Source organism: Lycorma delicatula, chromosome 2 (genome assembly GCF_047948215.1).
Source record: "Lycorma delicatula isolate Av1 chromosome 2, ASM4794821v1, whole genome shotgun sequence".
In the NCBI taxonomy this organism is placed as follows: domain Eukaryota; kingdom Metazoa; phylum Arthropoda; class Insecta; order Hemiptera; family Fulgoridae; genus Lycorma; species Lycorma delicatula.
This window is the reverse complement of record NC_134456.1, coordinates 37,127,905-37,151,096: the sequence shown is the minus strand read 5'-3', so window position 1 is coordinate 37,151,096 and position 23,192 is coordinate 37,127,905. Positions and strand designations below refer to the sequence as shown.

Sequence of the window (23,192 nt, the reverse complement as noted above, 5' to 3'; positions counted from 1 at the left end):
GAAAAGACTTGTATTTAAGTGAATTTGAAAATACTTCAGAGAAGTATTACTTCAGAGAAGTAACACATTAACCTGTTTGAAAGGTATAAGTAAAACAGTTATTGAACACCAAGGTAAAAAATGACAGAGAAATATTGAACAGAGACTTGTAATCTGGTGAAAGCAATCAAATAAAAAGAGTAAAGTGGCTGCAAAAGAAATTATGCCTCCATATATGTGTAAGACGAACTGTTACCAAAAAATTACTGAATTACAACAGAATGACATTTTTAAAGCTTACTGGGATTCAAGAAAAAGTCACAATTTAAAAACACAGTTCATTACGTCCTTCATTGAAGTTAACACTATAAGAAAGATATGGAGGTACGAATGTACAAAACCAAAAGAAAATTCTTTTCATTATAGTTTAAACATAAATTATGTAAAAATAAGGGTGTGTAAAACTATGTTTTTAATAAACATATCTAATTCATAGTTAATGCAATTTAAAAACAAGAACCTGGAAGAATTGTAGAAATAGACAAAAGAAAATGGCATACAGTTGCTATGAAACATCAGAGGAGATAATTCAAAATGTTATTCAACACATAAATGTTATCCTGAAAAATGAGAGCCATTATTCACAATTGAAAACTAAGAAACCAATTCTTAGTCCTGATTTAAGTTGTATTTATTTTATCAATAATTCTGTGCAGAAAATGAAATAGGTAAAGAAAAAGTATCAAAAAAGTGGTTTTACATACCTGCAATACCTGTGATTCGTATCTAGCAAAATTAAAGGGTGAATTAACTTCAAATGGTAAAATATTTATTTAAAGTAATTATGAATTGACCTTAAGGAATCATAGAAGTGGTATGACCAAAGGTAAAGATACTCAAGATGCAAAGAACAGTAAATGTGTTGACAGCTGATTTACAAAAATGTTTACCACTGTTTACAAACATCTGAAAGTTTCTACTGCAGGAAGTTGCGAACATTAATTTCACAATTTATGACAAGGTGGTAATGAAATATCTTCTTGGATTCTAAGATAGGCTAAACAAAACATTACCAATTAAAAAACTGAAGAAATAGTATTATGGTCAGACAATTGCTATGCCCAGAACAAAAATTTGTATATGTGTTATCTATATTTTACACTGACATCCACAGATAAAGTGGTATAAGTCATAAATTCTTGTTAAGAAGACCATACGCTTATGGAAGCAGTAAAGCAGTAAATGTCCATGCACTGATAGAATGAAACAAGAAGAAATAATGAATTTTTACAGATACTGACACCTGGGGATTTTCACTGAGTTCAAAAAAGTATCTTTGCAAAATGGATTTATGATTTGAAGAATTTTAAATCACTGTACAGTAATACATTTCCATTTATTTACACAAGTATTTAATAAGCATCCTATTATTTTATAAATTAGAGACGAAGAATTTCTCTCAGTTAATGAAAAGATTTGAGAAAAAACCACGTCAAGTTTCCAGATGTACTTGATGTCATTAGTCGATTTTAAACCGATATCACGATTAAAATACAAAGACCTGTTAATTCTACTTAAGTATTTACCATCAGAGTGTCATCTGTTTTATCAAAACATAAGAGTAAATGATTTCCCTGAAGAAGAAAGTGATGAAGACTACAGGATGTAATTATTTTTAATGAAAGATTTACTTCAGAATATTAGTTTTATTAATAAAATTGTGTTCATTTTGTAAATTTTCTGCTATTTTATCATTTTTTATTATTAATTTTCAATATTTTTTGAATTTTTATTGTACAATAGATAATATTATTACTGAAGTAATGATATTTTTTAGTTCTTTGTAAATTTTTGTTGAGTGACCGTAGCAATATTATGTTGTATACACTTTTTGGATGAGCAAGATATATTAAAAAAAATATGGTTAATATTAAATATGGTTTCTTTTAATTAAAAGATTTATAAATAAGCAATAGTAACTATTCAAGTAACCTAAATAAAGTATTTAGTAAAAAAGGTTATGATGGAACATGGTGATGAAAAAGAAAATTAGTAAAAGTGAATTTCAAAACTTCAAACTGCTCTATTATAAAATTTAAAAAAAATTAAGATGGTGTCCTTTACCTCCAGGCTACAGAGATATGAGGGTTATTTTTTTTCAAGGTACGATCGGTCGCGAAATAAAAACCCGCGAAAAAATCGGATGAATTTTTGCGCAGCGTCTCTAGTATGGCCTTCAATCACGCAGCGTCACTTCTTTTAGTTCTGAACACGCAGCTAGCACTTAAGCATGTCTACAACAATAGCAGCTCCCGCCAAGTGTGAAGTGCGTGCGGTAATTCGATTTCTTCAGGCTGAGGGGTGTAATGCGGCTGAAATTCATCGAGGAATAAGTAATGTGTACGGTGAAACTTCAATGAGTGACAGCAAAGTACGACAATAGTGCAGAAACTAAAGCAGGCGTACAGATGTTCACGATGCAGGCGGTCAAGGAAGGAAGCGAGTGTCAACCGATGATCTCGTGAGCGAGTGGATGAGGCAATTCGAGAAAATCGTCGGTTCACAATTTCTGTATTGAGTGATTCGTTTCCTAAAATTTCAAGGTCAGCTCTCTACGCCATTATGAGTGAGAGACTTCAGTACCGCAAACTGTGTGCGAGATGGGTTCCCAAGATGCCGTCCGACCATCACAAAACAACGAGAACGGACGCCTCCCTAACGTTTCTCCAGCGCTACCACAATGAAGATTTTTTGAACAAAATTGTCACAGGGGACAAGACATGGGTTACAAATAATTTTTTTTAATTTTATTTCGGGACCGATCGGACCTTGAAAAAATAACCCTCGTATATTTCCCCTAATGCAAGGTTAAACTTCAGTTTAAATAATATTAGTCATGAATTAGTAAATAAAGCAATTAAATTTTGTGTTAATTATCTACAATAATTTTGAACTCACCGTGAACAAGATAAAAAATATCTGATATTATAAGAACCAGTGTTACCAAACAGAAAGTTAGAACTTCTGTGTCTTATCCTGAAAACAAAAATAAATTAACAAAAATGACTAGATGAGCAATAATACTGTCACTAAATAAATCACTAGGAGGAGTAGTAAAACAAAACAGTTTAGTTTATGTGTTTAAATTCAGAATTATTTGTTTGCTACAATTAGCAGAAGATAACTAGAAAATGTAAAAGATTCACAGTAGTGGATGATAAATTCAGAGCATCATAGATGACTGTGACTACAGAGATTATTTCTAGCTCAAATAATGAACTGGAACCATCTGTTTAAAATGTATGAAAATAACTTTACTTAAAATGAACAGCGAATTCTGCTACGAAAAATGTTATAAAATTATAATTATAATTATTTATACATATACATATCTTTTCCTCAATGTTTTATTTACTATTCTTCTTCGCAGTTGGAAATTAGGCAAAAAGTAGTTTTATGAATGGTCTAGCCAAGAAGTGACAAAACTGATGCCAAGTCTCATAGGCCAAAGTAAATTGATAACTTGGAAATTCAAATCCAGAAAAATAGTGAAAGTCACTGCATCGCATTTGTATACTCCTGGCATGCAGTGTGCTTTATTGTGCATCTGCATACTCAACATACAGCATAATAAAAAAAACATGTATCAGTGCATAAGGAGCTAATACGCAACAAAATTTTTATATTGTTTCAAAAATTTAATAATTTCATTAAAAAGTAATTAAAATGTCAAAATTAACAAAAAAAATTTCTTTATTATACTAACTGACAAATATTAAATTACACAAGGATTAAAAGGAGGAAAACTTATCAGTTTAACTCGTACTGTTTCATATTATTTTATTTTTTAATTTACGTTCAAGCCTTATTCTTCATCAAATGATTCGATTTCGATGATTAGATCTATCTATTATTTTGTGCAGGAAGTTCCTTTAGTGGAAAGTTGTAAGTTTTTCTATTTAAGTGAAAAATTAGATCATCTAAATAGTTAACTTTTTAGAGATTTTTAATTTTTGTAATCATTGTTGGTTAATTTAATTCATTAAATTAATGTAGCCATAATGATATACTATCTGATGTCTATTTGATATTAAAAACATATGCAAGTGAAAGTTATTTGAAAACTTGAGTTAAAAAATATATATATTCCTCGTGTTAGCCTTTATGTTGCAGCCTTTTATGTTGATTCTATTCACATACAATTTTGAGTTTTTAATCGATTTTATACATATTTTTTCTGAAATTAGGCGGGTGGTATTTTTAAGACCTGATTGCCAACTTATTTAAAGAAATGAAGGAAGTATGGGAGATTCATCGAATCATGGCAACTGACAAATTTGTTGAATCTTAAAACTTCCAAGTAGGCCTATCTAATCTTTCTTAGCAGAATTACAGGGTTTATTTTTGTAGTTTTATTTTTATTTTGTTAAAATTATGTCTAGGATAACAACTGTTACAATTTCCAATGCAAAGAACATAGAATATTTGTTTTTATTAGTAATAACACGTCTACAAATTACGCGATGCTTATAACTATTTTAAACCCATAAACTATTTTAAATTTCTAACCGATAATTCTATGACTTACGCGTCTCTGTTCGTCGTAAAAAAACATGTAAAAACCTACAATAAATATAGTTTCTACAGATATTTTAAATAGGACGTGATATTTTGAATAGTTAATTGTAATAATTGTGATAATGGTATTTTATTCAAGTAAAAAAAAAAATCAGTTTCAAATCTATAAATGAAGTAGAAAAAGACACTTTTTTAAATGTTCAAAAAATTCATATTTTCTTGTGTTGGGAGAAACTGCAAACCCGCTTATAAAGTTTGATAACTGTTTTCACTGTGATAACGGTTCATTTGGAGAAAAAAACAAGACGTTAATTGAATAGTATATTAATTGAATAGTTAATCCTTAATAGAACTCCCTTATTTTAAAGTAGAGCTGTATTACTCTATAACACTCTGACAAAGGACTGAAGATTGTTCCCCTGCTGATAAGCATTTCAAAGAATAAATTTTTAATGACAAAACATATGAAAGTAATTCAATAAAATTTGTTTCAAAAAAATTTCATCGCTATTACACTAGTATCTCTATTGATATCTTATACGCCTAAAAGATGTAAATTTTTTTTATAGATTACAATCCACTTCGGGATAAAGCAACCGACTAATATCAAGTATTAATTGCGGACGCGTATTTTGTGTACCTTTAGGTTTTGCTCAAACACAAACAAACAAACAAAACATCGAAGTTATATAAAAAATGTAACAAAAATTGGCCAAGTGTACTTACTTTCGTCTAAAATCCTAGGATTTTTCAAATGTAAACAATGATATAAACATTTTTACACAAACTGAACTGACTAGCCATAAAACGAAAAAGGTAAATGTAAAAATAGAACATTTAGAATAACTAGTATAAATATAAAACAACTAGAACAAAAATAGAACTAGTATAAATATTTTACTATAATACTACTCAGACACGCAAAGTTCATCGGTGACTAATTTTGTGTTACGCCTCTTTTGTTTTTAATGTTTATCAATTCAAGACAAATGTTATTTTGGAAATTATTTCTCTTTCCAGAATTTTTACTTTTTCATTATTATATTAGTTTCTCAAATTTATATTTTTTCTCCTTCTGTATTTCGATAAAGTGGTAACTTTATTACTTATGTGCATACTGCACCGATTTTTCGTTTTAAATATCTATAAAGTGTACGTAAATTTCATTTGACTGATTTAATTTTTCAATTGAAGCTTTTACTTTAAGGAAGAAAGATTAGATTTTAATTTATTAAAATCGATACTACTGATGTATGCAGTAAGGTAAAGTAAGTTTTCTTTTTTACGACTTGTTTATTAGTAGGATTACATTTAGTTATATAATTTGTAGATTTTAGGTAGATTTCATAAGAAAGCTATCTACTGTAATCGGTACCATGATTCGACTTCCGCAAAATTTCGATATATCTAAGCGTTTCACATCCCCCAGGCCCCAAAACCATTTGTTAGTAATATATATATATATATATATATATATATATATATATTTCACTTTCTTGTGGTCAAGATAACTGCCTTAATTTTGCGCCAATCACTTTCAAATTGATAGTAAAATATAACGACCCAAAACCTCGGTCGAGTTTGTTAATGGGCAAAATCAGACCATGGGGGTGGTAATGGAAGGGACTTTTCAGAAAAACGAAATATCGTTATAACTTTCTTATTAAGTAAAATATCGAAATCGTTGTTACTATTCTTAGTTCTTACTATTCTTTGGATAAGGGCCTAAAAGTTATCTAAGTAAAGTTTTTTGATACCACCAACCATTGACCCAGGGGGTGGAAAAATGGGGTTTCGAAGACAAAAAATCATATATCCCTTAATAGGTACAGTATTGAATCGGTTTAAACTGGTCATTATTCCTCTAAACATTACCTAAAACCTTTGTATGAAACAACTTTTGATATGATCAACCGTTACGGCGAGGGATGACCAACATGTTGCTGAAATTGTAAGATGGGCTTGTCGTATACTAAACATGTGAAACTTTTTTCACATGCAACCATTGTCGTATTGAGTAAATTTGAACTTTTTCTTACTGCTCTTCTTTACTTAGCACCGGTGAAATCTTACGGGCATTTGTCCCACAGCCAATGAGATGCTTCAAGTGCCAACGCTTTGGCTACACCGCTCTTAGATGTGAGAGACCGCAAATATGCGTGTGCGGTGATGAGGTGCATGAAGGAGAGCCATGTAAGGAGCCTCCTAGATGTATCAATTGCAAAGGACAGCACTCATGTAGATCCAAAAACCGTCCTGTCTCAAAAGACGAAGTAGCTGTGCAGGAAGTAAAAACCCTGCAGAAATCCAGCTACCTTGAAGCTAAAAAGATAGTAAACTCCCGCAAGGCTAGAGCAACAAGAACTTATGTTCAGGCTGCGGCTGCTGTTTCTGCTCCCGCTCCAGTTGCTGTCCATGAAATTCAGCTTATCAACAAACTTGCGCCCACTTTGGCTAGCATGATTGAAAGGATTATAGAAAACAAAATGAAGCCTTTCAGTAGTAAAGAACCTGTCAAGCCAAAGATATTAGTATAGCCTCCTTAAGACACATATTCGAAACTGAAAATTGCTCTTGAACAGTAAATAACGATGCCAAGCCAGAAGGCCACGTGCGTGTTAGAAAGATATTAGATGATGATCGGAAGAAAGTGACTGCTTCGCAGTCTGTTATGGAGGCTCCCAAGCTTCCTGCAACTGAGGTGGCCTTAAAACCATAGAGGCCACAAAAAACCACACAGGGGGGCAAGTGTCCTCCCCTTCCAGGGGGGTGACTAGCGCGATTCCCGTGTTGGGGGTTGGCCAGGTTTCTGCCTCTCAATCGGCGCCGATCCATGTCCGTCATCGTCTGCGGCTTCGTTGGTCTCAGATTCGGAGGCCGGGAGCAATACGGGCGACGACGTTCTCCGCGAACACGAAGCTGTTCGTAATATGGAAAAAAAAGAAAAAAGGGTGGTCGAAAGGTAAACCAAAACCATAAATTAATTTAAAATTAGCGAGTCGACTGTACAGTGGAACATTAATGGATGTTTTTCAAACATCCATGAGCTCCAACGCTTGGTACATGATGTAGACCCAATTTGTATATGTCTGCAAGAAACACATTTCTGCCGAAATGAAAATTTTCAGTTAAGAGGATATGATATATTTTGGCGGGATAAACCGCCAAAGTGGAGTAGTTGAAGCTGTTGACCTACAAGCGGTCGCCATTAGAATGAAGCGTCCGCTTCAGTTCACTGTCTGCAGCATATACTTGCCGAATTTTGATTGGAAGGAGGATGACATGGCACGATTAATTTCTCAGCTTCCTCCACCTGTATTACTGGTGGGTGATTCTAGTGCTCGTAATTCTGTTAGGGGATCGGATCGATTAGATCCCCGCTGAAGAGAATTGGAAAGGTTCTCGATGAATTCCGATCTTATTCTTTTAAACAATGGATCAGGAACATTTTTCAATGCCAGAGATGGATCGTCTTCCTGTATAGATCTAGTACTCATAAGTTGATCGATAGAACCGAGGTACACCTTCCATGTTTTAAAGGATCTGCATGGAAGCGATCATTTCCCGGTGCAAATTGTAACTGAAGTTACAAAAAAAACATATCTCATCTCTAAAAGATGGTTGTTTCATAAGGCAGATTGGATGAGCTTCACAACTAGGACGATACTCCCCGAAACAACTGGAGTTATCGGAGCCGATGTCAACACTATAACTAATGCGATACTTGACTAGGCATTGATATATTCCCAAAACATACATATTGATATATTCTGGGAAACTTAGGAAGCAACCCGTTCCGTGATGGAACGATGAAATAAGTGAAGCTATAAAAAGAAAGAAAAGAGCATATAACGCCTTTAAGAAACGACCCACTATAGATAATCTAATTGCCTTTAAAAAATACAGAGCGTATCCAAAACGACATGATAGATTCAAAGAAACGATCCAGGCAGCAATAAGTGTCATCCATTGACAGAACTACTACTGCATCAGACGTTTGGAAGAAAGTGAAGGCTATTTGTATGTGTAAAAACTTTGCTCCCATAACTAGTCTTCAAGATGAAGATGAAATTAAGGATACTCCAAACGAAATTGCAGAGTTATTAGCCAATCACTTTGAGAAGGCCAGCAAAACGGCTAACTATGATGAAGATTTTCGGACGAAAAAGGCAGAACTTGAAGTACTACTAAATTTCAGAACTGAGTATAATTACTAACACAATGTATAATGGAAGAATTCGTGAAAGCGTTGGAAAAAGCAGGCAACACAGCTGCTGGTCCGGATGAAATTCATTATAATATGATGAGGCAGCTAAATACCACTGCAAAACGCAGATTGCTAGAACTATATAATAAGATATGGCGGGATGGAATGTACACGCAGCCGTAGAAAAAAGCACATATTGTTCCAGTATCAAAGAAAGATAAAAATTTGACAGATCCCAATAGCTACCGTGTCCTATTTCTTTGACGTGCGCTATAGGAAAAATACTTGAAAAAATGATAAATGGCTTTTAGAAAAAGAAAACCTGATATCATCACATCAAGCAGGTATTCGACAATACCATTCTACTACTGAGCAAATGATCAACTTAGAGAACATTATATACAATAGCTTTATTACAAGGAAACATTGTGTCGGAGTCTTCTTTGATCTTCAGAAGGCTTTCGATATGATCTGGCGACATGGAATAATGCTCCAGATACATGAATGGGGCATTCGTAGCAATCTGCCAGTTTTACTCAGCAACTATATGATTGACCGTACTTTCCAAGTACGCGTCAACAATGAATATTCATCTGTAAGAATCTTGGAAAATGGCATACCACAAGGTTCGCCGTTGAGCGGTACCTTGTTTACGATCGCCGTTAATAAACTGATATCAGCTATTCCAGTAGAAATCAGCAAAAGCGTCTATGTTGATGATTTGGCAATTGTATATGCCAGCAACAAGACAGCTACAGTGAAATACAAATTATAACGAGCGGTTAATGCTCTAAATGAAGTTGCGAGGAATAATGGATTCCAATTTTCACCAGAAAAAACGTGCTGTGTACACTTCTGTAGGAAGATAATTCCTCACCAAAGTCCTATTTTGACAATCGGCAACAATCCAATACAATATAAGGATAATCTGAGATTTTTAGGTCGGATATTGGACAAATTCCTTACGTGCGGATTACATATACAGGACTTGAGTGATAGATGCAAAAAAGCCCTAAACATTATCAAATATCAAACATAAATTGGGGCTCAGATAAATAAATATTATTGAGACTATTGGTTGGTATTGAGGCATTGGTTCAATTTAAACTAGACTACGGATGTATTGTTTATTCATCCGCTAGGAAGTCGCATTTAAGAAAGTTAGACGTAATTCATAATAGCGGAATAAGATATGCGACAGGCGCTTTCCGCACAAGTGCGGCGGCTAGTCTAATGTCTGAAGCCGGAATAATGCCACTACAATATAGAAGAGAGATCCTTTTGCTAAGATATTCAGCAAACATATGAGCTTTTCCTGCTCATGTAAATAACAAACTTTTTAACAACCATCCTTTGGCTGCATTATATGAACATCGTGTTACCTATTCCAGACCAGCCGGAATTAGGTACCACGAATTAACAAGAAAATACGAAATTGCTATTCCAGAGACATTAGCAATTTGTAGCCAGCAGTGATCATCCAACAGGAATTTTTATCAACCGTCAGTAGCTACGAAGAACATATTAGAAGTTATACTGACGGTTCTAAAACCGAACATGGTGTTGGATGCTCCATATAAGTAAATGGAGAAACCCACTTTAGGAAACTGCCAGATATGCCCAGTGTCTACAGCAAGCTCTTCAGTACACAGAACACTACTGCGAAGAGAGAGTGCTAAAATGTTCCGATTCTCTAAGTGCACTTGTTGCAATTCGGAACAAGAACATTAAGGATATCCTAATTGCAAACATCCTGTCTATTTTGTACGTTCTAAATCAACAAGGACAGCGATGCATATTTGTATGGACTCCATGGCATGCTGGTATTGCAGGTAATGAAAGCGCAGACGAAGCTGCCAGAAAGACAACAGTCTACGATAACTTGGATGCAATTTCTGTAAGGATGGCAGATGTTAAAAACTGTCTAACTAACATAATAAGAAACAAGTGGAATACTGATTTGAGGAGTTTAAATACAAAATTAAACTCAGTCAAAACTTCTCCGTATAAATGGAAAAGCGACGTGAAGTTGACTCGCCGAGAACAAGTGGCTGTGACCAGACTTAGTCACACGCGAATAACAAATTCATAATTGTTAACCGGCGACGAAAGACCAATGTGCGGTGTTTGTAATAAACACACTTACAATTAAGCATCTAATGGAAGAGTGTACCATATATGAGGAACTCAGAAAGAGGTTCCGGTTAAGAAATGATATTGCTGCTGATTTGGAAAATGGAAATAAAGAAAAAATAGTTGCTTACTTACACGCCAGTGGACTTTTTAAAAGTCTGTAAAAATGAAAATTTAAAGCTGCGTTAAACAAATTCTAAGGGGGTATTTTTATATATATAAGGGAGTCTCGAAGCGTGGCACGTATAATGACGGGAGGTAGCCCTCTTGCCTAGGCCGCCCGGGTTTGCCTGCATGCAAGAGCAGGGAGTCGGGGTGTGTCCAATGATGGCATGGGGGACCCTCAAGGGTGGACTGTGGGCGCGAGGCTATGGATATGCGCAATGCATACCTGTGGCCAAGTAGGTCAGGACCGGGAAGGGCAGCCTCCCCGCCGAGGAGCTTTTTGGCCGTCCTGAACAGGTGTACAGGTTGCTCTTATGACGCTGGGAGGACCCCGATGGGTTCCGTCCTACGGGACTGCTTATAGGAGGGAGTCAACTGCCACGGCATCCTGGGGCGACTGATATGCTGCTTAACGGCGGTTCTGGTCGCCCCGAGGGTGCTTAAATAAATAAGTGAGACAGGTAGAAGGAGATAATGGTATTGTAAAGACTTATATTTTCCATTTACGTACTTTGTGTTATTTTCTCAAATTTTAAGATCGGGGCCCTTTACACCCCATAAGTGTTGTTTATTGTTGTGGATTAATGTTTTGTGTATATTTTGTTTTAAACAAAAATGTAAGGGCCCTTTACACCCTTACTTATGACGATCCTGATGGTGATACTAATCTCTTTTTCAGAATGTGACGTGGGCTAATGACCTTAGCAGTCGATGCTCGTAAAACACAAAAAAAAATTATAATAATAATGTTAATTTTAAATGTATAGAAATATATTTAATGAATTTAAAAGAAACAAAGGCTAAAACTGGCGTATAAGTTATCCGACAAGCATGTATTTTGTGGAATACGTATTAATATTTTTTAAAACTATAAGCAAAAGTGAGTGTATAGACGTTAACATTCTTGGCTATTTAAATAATAATCCCCAAAGGCTACTGTATTTTCATTTAGTTTAGTATTGTGATTTATGACAAGTAATGCGAATATTCTAAGAAGAAAAATAAGGTGTATGAAATAAGTGAAAAAATATCACCAGGAATTAAAACCAAAATAACCAGCTGATTTAGAACCCAACACACTAATCACTACATCCATCGCTCAACATATTTTATATATTTTTATGAACTCACACTCTCCCTATAAGGGTAAGAATTTTAAAATGAATTAATCACTTTTCTTGTGCTTCATTTATTTCTTTTCTACTGTTGGGAAAATAAATCCAATCTTCATCACACTTAATATAGTTCAATAAATTAAAACATTTTATCAGTTTTAGATGAAAATAATATTTTGTATCGGGAAATAATATTTTATATTAACCTTTTATATCGTTTTTATTTAAAAAATAACCATATCTTAAAACGTTTTCGTAACTGCTGCACTTCAAAGTTTTCAGTATTTGGTTTACATCATCAACCAAGTCTGCAATCATCAAGGGCAAGTTCTTAATATGAACACAAGTAAAAAACTATACACTGTAAGTAAAAATAACTTTAAAAAATTAACGTATAGAATGTTAAAAATTAAAGCAACAATAAAATTATTATAAATTCTGTTTCATAGCAATCATTCAAAAATTATGATAAAAAGTAAAAATTCACATTCATAACAAAATCTTGAAAGTAGAAGACATGAGTACACAATTTATAGAGATACTGAATATAAACTCAAAAGATATTATAAACGCAATGAGCAATAGTAGTGGATAGATGAGTAAATAGCGGATAATATAAATTATTTTATATTTTTTCCACATTTTATATTTTGGAGACTGGATTAAAATAAGGTAAGGTGAAAATCTAGTTTAATAGTTATAACTCTATCATATATATATATATCGTCGTATGTTCGCGGCTCGATCAGGATATTGAGAGATGAACAATTATTTCAACATATATTTTATTTATTTTATTAACATATATTTTTCGGTAGGGTACCTACCGATAAAAATGAAGTCTTAAGTTGTAGCCGGCCAAACCAATTAGCCGCGCAGTTCTTACAGTGCACTTAGCAGCCGCGCGTCTATTGTTTTGTTAGGATAATATTATTATGAGGCCAAGTAAAACACAAACTCACGTGAGACAAGGACGGACGATACCGTTCTGCGTCGCGCATGCATACTGCAGCACTGCTCCCACTAGGCATTTGCATTACTCATTTTATTGTTGACGCGTTCATTTATCAGTTTAGTTTTTTATATGTGTAAAGTTTAATGTGTACGATGCCTCCCGAAAAATAGTGTCTCTTCGTGGATAGCTAACTATCCTGGAATATTTACATGCGGCGGAAATGTTTTATATTGTCGAGTTTGCGAGAAAAATATTTCGTTCACAAAAAAGTTTCAAATAGACCAGCATGTCAAGAAAAATGTTCATATCGCAGATTGCAAAAGAAAGGTCCACGACAACAACTTGTAACAGCGGCAAGTAGCAGTAATTTCACTTCCAAAGGTAAACAAAAAAACCAGTAAAAGCATTACTGGTAATATTCCTCTTTACAAACTTACAAATTCTACCTTCAAAGATTTTATGCGAAAATATTGCTTGAATCAAAATATAACAGATGAATCAACATTGCGTAAAAATTACATACAAACAATTTACCTTCATATTCTGGAAGAAATGAACTGAAGGATAGCATAATTTAGATCTCAGCTGACAAAACTACTGACACTTGTGGCCGTTACATTGCGAATTTATTTGTCGGTGCATTAAAACTAGAGGTCTCTTCTACCTATTTGGTGGCCTGCAAACACCTGGAAAAGACAAATCATTCTACGATCGCCAGATTCGTGAATGAGGATATTAAAAAAATATTACCTGATCTTTTGCAGATGAGACTGTTTATATTTCTCTCAGATGCTGCTCCCTATATGATCAAAGCAGCCAAAGCTCTCCAAGTATTTTATCCATATTTGATTCATGTAACGTGCTTTGCTCATGGAGTACATCGACTTGCTGAAGAAGTACGATCCACGTTTGGGAATGTAAATAAACTGGTTTCATCAACAAAGAAAGTGTTTCTTAAGGCACCTGCTCGCAATAAGGCCTACAAAGAAAAATTGCCAAATGTGCCTTTACCTCCTAAACCAGTGGTAACTCGATGGGGAATGTGGATTGAAGCTGTGCTGTTTTACAATCATTTCGAGGCCATCAAAGGTGTAGTAAACGACTTCGATAGAGGAGAGGCAATGGCAGTTTGTCACTCCAAGGAAGCATTTAACGATTCTAGTAGAAAAAAAACGTAGCTGTGATTAGCACTTACTTTTCCCTCATACCTGCGAGTATTAAAAAACTTGAAACTCAAGGTTTGGCGTTGACTGAATCTATTCAGTTAATGAATAAAATCCGCCAAATGAACTCGCATTGCAAGTATTCCCGTTTTTAACAAAACGTTAAATAATTGTTAATTATCGAATTTATCGATATGTTATTCAACTACTTGCTAACTATTAGCTGAATTTGAAATAAAAAAATTAGAAATTACAATTTTTTTTATTATTTAAAGTTGCATATTTTGACTCTTTTTCATATTTGACATGCATATTTTAAACATTTTTCATGTATATTTGCATGGATATTTCAAGCTTTTTATGTTGCATATAATCCGGTCTCTAGTTATAATAAAATTAAAGACAAATTTTGGTTCTTGTGTAATATATTTTATTTAAAAACTCAAATAAAATAAAATTGAGGTGAAAATGTCCAATGCAATAAAATTTTATACAAATATATTTGGAATTTCTTCTGCTTTTTCACACGGTTCAGTTTAATGAATTAGTTTCTATTGCTGTTTCTTTAAACCGTCAAATAATTTCTTATAAAATGTTAAACAGATTACATTTTGCCATGTTTCCCCGAAATGCTTTGATTTGGCTGAGGAACACCTTTAATGACTTTTCCAGGTTCGCAAATACTTTTAAATTTTCTAATGTCATTACGGAAATTGACCTCATCACGTATTAGTATATTATTACGTTTCTTGTTCCTTCTGAATTTTAATCTTTTTGAAGGGTTAAATCTTAATGTCACTTCCAGAGAGGTTTAATTACTATTTGGACAATATTCTTCCAATCAAATATAACTTTTAACGAGACTACAGTTCCAAAATATGAAAAAATAACATCGTACTACGCAGGGTTAACAATATAACATTCTTAGCTTTAATTCATTTTCCAGTGCGACTGAAAACTCTGTCTGCAGGCAGAAACGAGTGGCCAACTACATGGAAAACTAGTAGCAATTGTTTCACATTTTTGGGAGCAAAATTCAGAAACTATAGACAACATTCCAACCACGGTTGTGTTCTTTTTTTGCCCCCCTCACCCCAAACGTCACAAGTAAAGCGAATTTCTGTAATAAACTCTGGAATTTGAAGTTTTGTTAAGCAGTGATACAATGCTGGTTATTACGTTAGATCCTTTAATATAATCGGCTTCATTCCATTCATAGACATTTTCTTACAATTGTATAATGGTCTCGAGTAATAAGCAATCTGATCAGGGATGGGCGGCAGAACCTGATTTTTTTTGGCAATAAAAAGTAATAGTTAAAAGATTCTCCCTTTCTTCTTTCAATATATAGTAAAAGTCTGTATTTCAGTCGATGACCGTCTTTTCCTACAAGAAGTCGCTTTAATATGATATATTTTTCACACGTTTTACTCTTTCCTTCAAAGAAATACGGGTTGAAAATTCGTCAACCCATGGCCTACTAAAACCAATGTTGAACCGCGTTCTAAAAATATGACGAAAAAACTTTCTTTGACCGTCATTCTTTATTTATTATGAAGCATTATTATAATGTAAATAACATTAGTAACACTATTTTTTGATAACAATGGTGTATCAAGAAAGGTCTTCTGGCATATTTAATCCTTTTCTCTCTTACGAACTTTAAAATTAAAATATTTGTGGACAAGGAACAAGCTCCTTTTTTGTAAATAACAGTACGGTATTTTTTTTTTGTTTGGAATACTGGCTTATGCATATTTTACAATAAAATTATCTTGTCTCAGTTTCATGTAATTTTGTTGCACTCATAACTCTGTTTTTTATGATGGTAAGTTATTCTTGTGGGCATTCCGGGAGCTCCCTATTTGTGAAAAAACGTTGGGCTTTATTCATTTGCAAAACCTTTAGAAAAATATAAAACATGTAGGCATATTTAATAAACTGAAAATTTATTGTTAAATCAAACGTTTATCAATATGAATAACAAAGGAATATGGAATTGTACAGCACTAGAAGCCTTATAGAGAATAACCAAACATAAAAAATAATAGCATAGGCCTACACGAGAAAGTTGCTAAAATTAGGCTATGCATCTAACAGTAAAATCCTGCGTTAAGATTGTTTCGGCAATAAAAATTAATGTTGTAAAACTGATTTCTTAACTGTAGGTCTACACCTTTTTAAAAAGATAAAATCCTAAAATCACAAACAGCTTTGTCTTTTTTTCATATTTCGTTTCCATAGTGTTTCGTTTTTAAGCTTTTTCCTTTAAATAACTACTTCAGAATAATACTCCAGTTCAATTATTAACTATTATTATTAAAATAACCACATTCTAATACTTCATACATCTATAATTCCAATACTTTTTATATCAAAACGTGAACACCACTGGCGGCACTGTGGAAGCTTAATGTCGGTAGTCATACCCCAGTTTACGAAAAAGATACAAAGATCTTTTTGTATGGACCTGTACGCTTAAGAGGACCTGTGCGATCAGAAGATGGCGGAAAGCAAGGGCTCTTTGATTGCCAAATCTGTACAAAAACAGGCTCGAAGGGCAAATGAGAAAGTAATTAGTATAAACTAATTATGTTTTTGTTTCTGAGTACATAGAAATTTAAATTAAGCACCACTGGAATATAGTGATTTTAAGTTATTGTTTTATTTAACATTTTATTATTTATTCGGCTAAACAGACTATTTAAGCACATTGTGCTTAAAAACAGTATACCATATTCTTGAATGTGATAAAAATGTAGAATTAGATTATCCTGCTTCCAGTTATTATATTTGATTCATTTTTTATCGGTTCTTTTATTTTACAGAAAACTTTACCATGGTCTTGAAAAGGCCCAGAAAAAAATTTTCTGGAGCAGCAACCCCGCTAATTTTAGCTACGAGCCGCCACTGGTGGACACTAAGAATACAGCTTGCAACTTTCAGCTCAATTAATTACACTTGTTGACCTCAACAAGGGTTCGAGCCATTCGATATCATCTGTGATTTAAGGTTAACTGGAAAGTTATCTGGTTTTGCAACAAACCGGCGATTTTATACATGATTTTTTAGGGATCTGTCTGGTTTTAAATCGTATGATATTTACGGTGCATGTACAAGATGGTAAACTGTTAGAAAATGCAAAAGTGTAAACACTGAAAATTTTAAATGTGGTTTTGTAACTATATAACATATATATTAGTTATTATCATTATTAAAATATATCTTAGATATAAATTATAATATATCATTAAAATTTTAAATAGTAGTAAAATTCTTTTTTATATATATATATATTTCTTTTTTCAACAGAGAATAATTGCCAAATCTGAAACAAATGAAAAAACTACAAAATTAACGAAATACAAAGGTGTAACTAAATAAATTTCCGGGAATACGAGCATCTACTGCCGTGGTCATTAGCTTTTCCCCGAACATAAAAAATTATTTTCCTTCCTGTTAAAATAATTAGCGACGTAGTCCGAAGAAACTAGTCTTGTCAAACAGATTATACAAAACTAGACTTGTCAGAGGACAAAACTTATTACACGCACATCTACTGCCTAGATTTATCTTTAGGCCATCCTTATTTGTTTCTTTTCTCCATCCTGCTGCTGGCCTCCACCTCTGATTCCAGAGTGTTCCAGGCTGTCTGAGCCTTCTGAAATTGAATCTTCCAATCCATCTTGGATATAAATCGGATATTTTACTGCCGGAATTATATGATACCGAGCCAGTGAGCAAGATGGTGCGGTAAGCATTGCGTGGGGCGGCTAAAAAGCTCGCTCTTTCTTTTAGGGGCCACCGACCTTTCCGGGGCTCCATTGATGTTTGTCCATCACTCTTTCTTCTTCATCACGTCGTCTTCTTTCCTGATTCCTTGAGTGGGGATTTTCTCCATTTCAACTTTTACCGTCGGTACATTATGTTTAATCGACTTGTGCTGTTTTACTTTCCTTCCATTTTGACCGGTCGAGAGCTCATTCTCAGGTCTGGAACAACTTTGGTTTGGTGACATCCGTTTTTTTGATGTGTTGGTTTTGGAACAATTTCTGCAAAGGGAAATTTCAATTGTCACTGATGATACGTTTCACCATGTTCGCTAGACCTGGTGCCAGTTCAGAGATTGGGACTTTTAGTTTGAAGTAATCTGCAGGAGCTGCAACAACTTGAGCATACAACGCAACATTCGGTGACTTTTATAGCTTCGATGTAGTTGTCGTTTTAAACAGCCTTTATCTCTTGGATTGCGAATTCCTTCTTATAAATTGTACAGTTTCGCGATCTCGCAGAGTGATGCCCACGGTGGTGGATACAAACCGGGGGATCCCTGCATGGGTCATCTGGATATAATGGGTAACCACAAGGGGGCAGATCCTAGTGCATCACGTATGTTCTCTGTATGTTCGAATTTCTGATATCCAAAACACTGCAATAGTTATGAATGGGTAAACATCTTAATGAAAACCAGCTTTTATTTTTCTCATACTTCTCTGTTGCATCGTGTGTTCAGTCAACGAGATGCAACAACTGCTTGTCCGTAAGAGTTCCTCTACAATTTCGTCTTCTGTGCTGTTCAACAAATCCCTTCACACAACTACTCCCTTGAAGGTATTTAGCGTACCATGCGGTAACGCCTCAAAGTTTATACGCCTTACCTTCTTGTCCTTGAGTAGCGTCAATGATTGTAGGACATTAATGGTTTCAACTAACAGTTCCACAGCAAAATTCTTTGTCTCCTTAACAGGTCCTCCTGCAGCTTCTGTGATCCAGATTTTAGAATCTTCTTCTTTCCTCTTTATCACCAAATACTATAACTCAACGCACCAAAGGCTCAACTAGATGGGCATTTTTATGTGAATTCTCTGTCACAGAAATCGTAAAAGTTAGTTTCCATAAATAAAGTGACGCCATTCATATGTCGCAAGGTGCGAGCGAAGAGGCGGTTGGATATGCCCTGCTTAGGATCATTGATCCTGCCTGAATTCCCCCAGTCAACCGCCTCCTACAGATTTAACCCGACCCGAGCCGGGAGTCAGGTACTATCTGATCCGCTATACCGACATCCCAGTGCTCGCACATAATAGTAATGGCTCTTACTATTATGAAATATATACTATTTAGTCCTATTTTAAAAAATAGGTAATTGAATAATAAATTGCATATCTAACATTTTTAAATATTTTAATTGCAAAAAATATATCTAGGTAATATTTATTTGTCTTTTATATAATCGTAATTTTAATTACAATTATGAAATAATCTGTATCATTTTAATGTGTTTTTTATTTTTTTTACAGATGAATGATGTATAACTGATGATGTGTAACAAGACATCTTATAAACATATTTCTTCAATTAATAATAGAATTATCAATTTCTTTGACAATATTCATAACGGTATATATATATAGGTATATATATATAGGTATATATATATAGGTATAGTTATATATATATATATATATATAAAGGTAATCCCTATTTTTTAACCGACTAGGTTCGCCCGAGAACTGGTAATGTTAACTTATGTTTGTTCCCATAAATCCAATCAATTACAATTAAATTTTATCAAACCAAGTTCATATAATATTTTATATGTTCATATAATTGTTAGTTATATAATATAATAATAGTTATATAATAATAATTAGTTAATAAATAGTTATAATAATAATAGTTATATAATATAATAATATTTGCCATATAATAGTTCATATAATATTTTATTTTGTGTTGGGGACGTACATAATAAATTAATAATTGCATGTGTTTTCCGTAATTTTTTTTTATATATACGTTATTAAATCTAATACATAAGCAGTATGAAATGTTAAAATACCATCAAAACAACTGAAACGTTTATTTTAACTAAATGTAATATGAAATAAAAATTAAGATTAACTTTTTATTCAAACTGATAACGGAATACTGACCTTTTATGTTTTATTTTCAGACGGTCTTTTGGCGAGGACCCGACCCACCCGATAGGAGTTAGAAGACACAATCAGCAGTACAGATGGGAGATAGAAGACGCAATCAGCTGTACAGATGGGAGATAGAAGACGCAATCAGCTGTACAGATCCTGTAAATGACATACGGAAAGTGACTTGCCGGACTTTACACACTAGACGTGACCTACTGGACGTGGCCCACCAGACGTGACCTACCGAACGTAACCCACCGGTCGTGACCCACCGGACATGACTCACCGAATTCGACCCACCGAACTAGACCGGCAAACAGAACTAGATTAGGTGTACTGAACCACAGAACTTGGCATACCGAATTGACTCACCAAACTTGACTCAGCTAACTTTGGACACGACGAACTTCAGATCAGGCGTCCAGAGGATCCGATCCCGCAGACAAGATCTCTAAGGTTAATATTATTGTTAAAATTATAGTTAAATCGTATTATAATTTATTTTGTATTAAAAAATTAAAATAAAAAAAAGGTAGTTGTATTTAAATTTTGATGGTATTTTAACATTTGAAATATATATATATATATATATACATTAATTTATTGAAAGAAATTTCACTGAATAAGTGTTTAAGCAAATTAATTTATTATGTATAAACCCTCAACACAATTAATAAAATTTTAAAAAATGTGGACAAACAAAAATACTATCGGCCTACAGATATAAGAAAAAAAAGCTTGTCAAATTAAAATGTTTTTTTTTATTTCATGATAAATATTGTTTCCATTTTTAGTTTTACTGAAAGTTTTACTGCAAATACTATTCATAGAATATAGTTTACATTTTATTTTTACTCTTAAAAGTTTATGTATATATATAATATATATACATGCTCATCACTGGACAACTAAAGAATGACTAAATCTTTTTTTCTTGATGCCCATTACTTAATCATTAAAAAAAATTAATAAAAATAGATGATTGACTGGCTGCTACGATTGCTGGCATTCATTGATACTCTTTTTTGCAGAACAATCATTCTCTAGTTCACTCATTTAAAAGCCTTCTTTTTAAGTATGACCTCACTTATTTTATCGCCTTTATTTTTATGATGTAATTTTTTGATTAAAAACAACTAAATTGCAAGAAAAACATTAAATCAAATGTCAATTTCATGATATATTATGATCTTAAAAACAGAAATTTTAGTTTGCTTATTTATTCATTTTAGAACTATGGGGGCTGAGAAATACCATCTACCTAAATAAATATTTATATAATGAAATTCTTGGAAAAAATTGTTGAAAAGCCCACAAAAAAGAGATATCATGTATTTGAATTAATCTATATCATTTCCTATTAGTAAGGCTGAATAAAAAAAAGTGTTATAAATAAGCTCAAAAAAAAATTTTTTTAAATAAAATAAAAATTGGAAATGATTGTCTAGAATATGTCCAGACATGATTTCATTACCAAAACATTTTTTGATTTTTCTAAAATCATTAATAAGATAAAAAACTACAGTCACAAAACAAAATTTTCTGATATTACATATATTTATTTCAGTATCCTACAAAGATATAAAATGTACTGAAAAGGCAGTAGCCGGATTTGAACCAGAAACTTCAGGGTAATGAGAATGTAATATAAGTTTATAATACTGATCTTTTATTTCAAAATGTGTATGTTGCAATCTGTTCAACTAGGGAACAATAAGCAACCCCCCCCCCTGTCCAAATGTGATGATGATGATGAAATTAAATTGTTTCTAATAATAGTTGCTGACATCTGAATAATCAGTTTTTAAAGAAATCAGTATGTTTTTTTACATATGAAAAATGAATCCCAAATATAACCAAAAAAATCTTATTTTTATTTTGCTCGATGAAATGAGTTTCTACTCTTCACTAAAATAAAGACCTGTAATAAAAAAATGTTATCCACATTTAATTTTATTTATTGAGTTGTTTTTATGTAATCATATCTATTTCTTAATTTTTTTCAAAAATAAGTAGTACCTGTGGTAACAATCTGCACTGATAACTCATGGATTATTGTTGTAGAGAGGAATTGTAAATTTAAGTGTACTTGGAATCATACCAGGAACTTTTACCACTGTCAGATAAAATTGAATAGGGTAAGCATGTCCTGAAATATTGAAAAGAAAACTGTTAGGATTTTACAATTTGATTGTTGTTCTATCTAGAATAGTCTAGGATAAACAACAATCATTTAAATCAAATGAAATATCTCTGAATTCAATTATTAACTCGGATACTTCCTTTGAAATATACTATACAAATATATACATATATATATATATATATATATATATATATATATATATATATATATATATATATACTATACAATATACTATATTATTATTATTATTATTATTATTATTATACTATATTCTATATAGAATATAAGATAAAAAACTTGGTCTCTTAGATCTCATAAGCATAATTGTAGTAGGTTGGTGACCTGACAGGACTACAAATACAGCATAGACAGTTTTTTGCTACAATCTTTTTTTCTCAAGAATAAGATACTTCCATGTCTGGCTTAGTAGGGAAAATTAATAGTAAAATGGTGTTTCCAACTGTCTTTTTTATTAGGATATCGGTAAATGTACAAGCCTACATAATTTTTTTGGAGTTATTAATCAATTAGTTTGATGCTATTTTCTCTTTCATTTTGATCTTTGCTGATTTTAAAACTGTAACTTAGCTATGTTGCTTCTTTAGAAAATTTAGCAAATTACATCCTCAATTATCTGTTTTATACATTTTAGTCTGACTTCCTCTATGGCCTTTATCTTCTACATTTCCCTGTGTTGCTAAATTAACTAATAGGCCAACCAACCATCCTTGATTGACTCCACAAGACTTTGCTGTAAACTTCTCTCTTCTCCGATTCACTCTTCATAAATCCACCAAAATAAAGTGAATATTCAGCTCTTACCA

At 33.0% G+C, this 23,192-nt stretch overlaps 1 protein-coding gene across 1 annotated transcript in view; it reads right to left on the bottom strand.

Annotated features, from left to right (window-relative positions):
- Window positions 1–23,192, bottom strand: part of LOC142319866 (uncharacterized) — a 90,572-nt gene that overhangs the window by 51,784 nt on the left and 15,596 nt on the right. Inside the window, exon 3 of the mRNA XM_075357540.1 lies at window positions 2,938–3,015. Coding sequence (XP_075213655.1) covers window positions 2,938–3,015 — 78 coding nt within the window. The remainder of the gene's footprint in view (window positions 1–2,937; window positions 3,016–23,192) is intronic.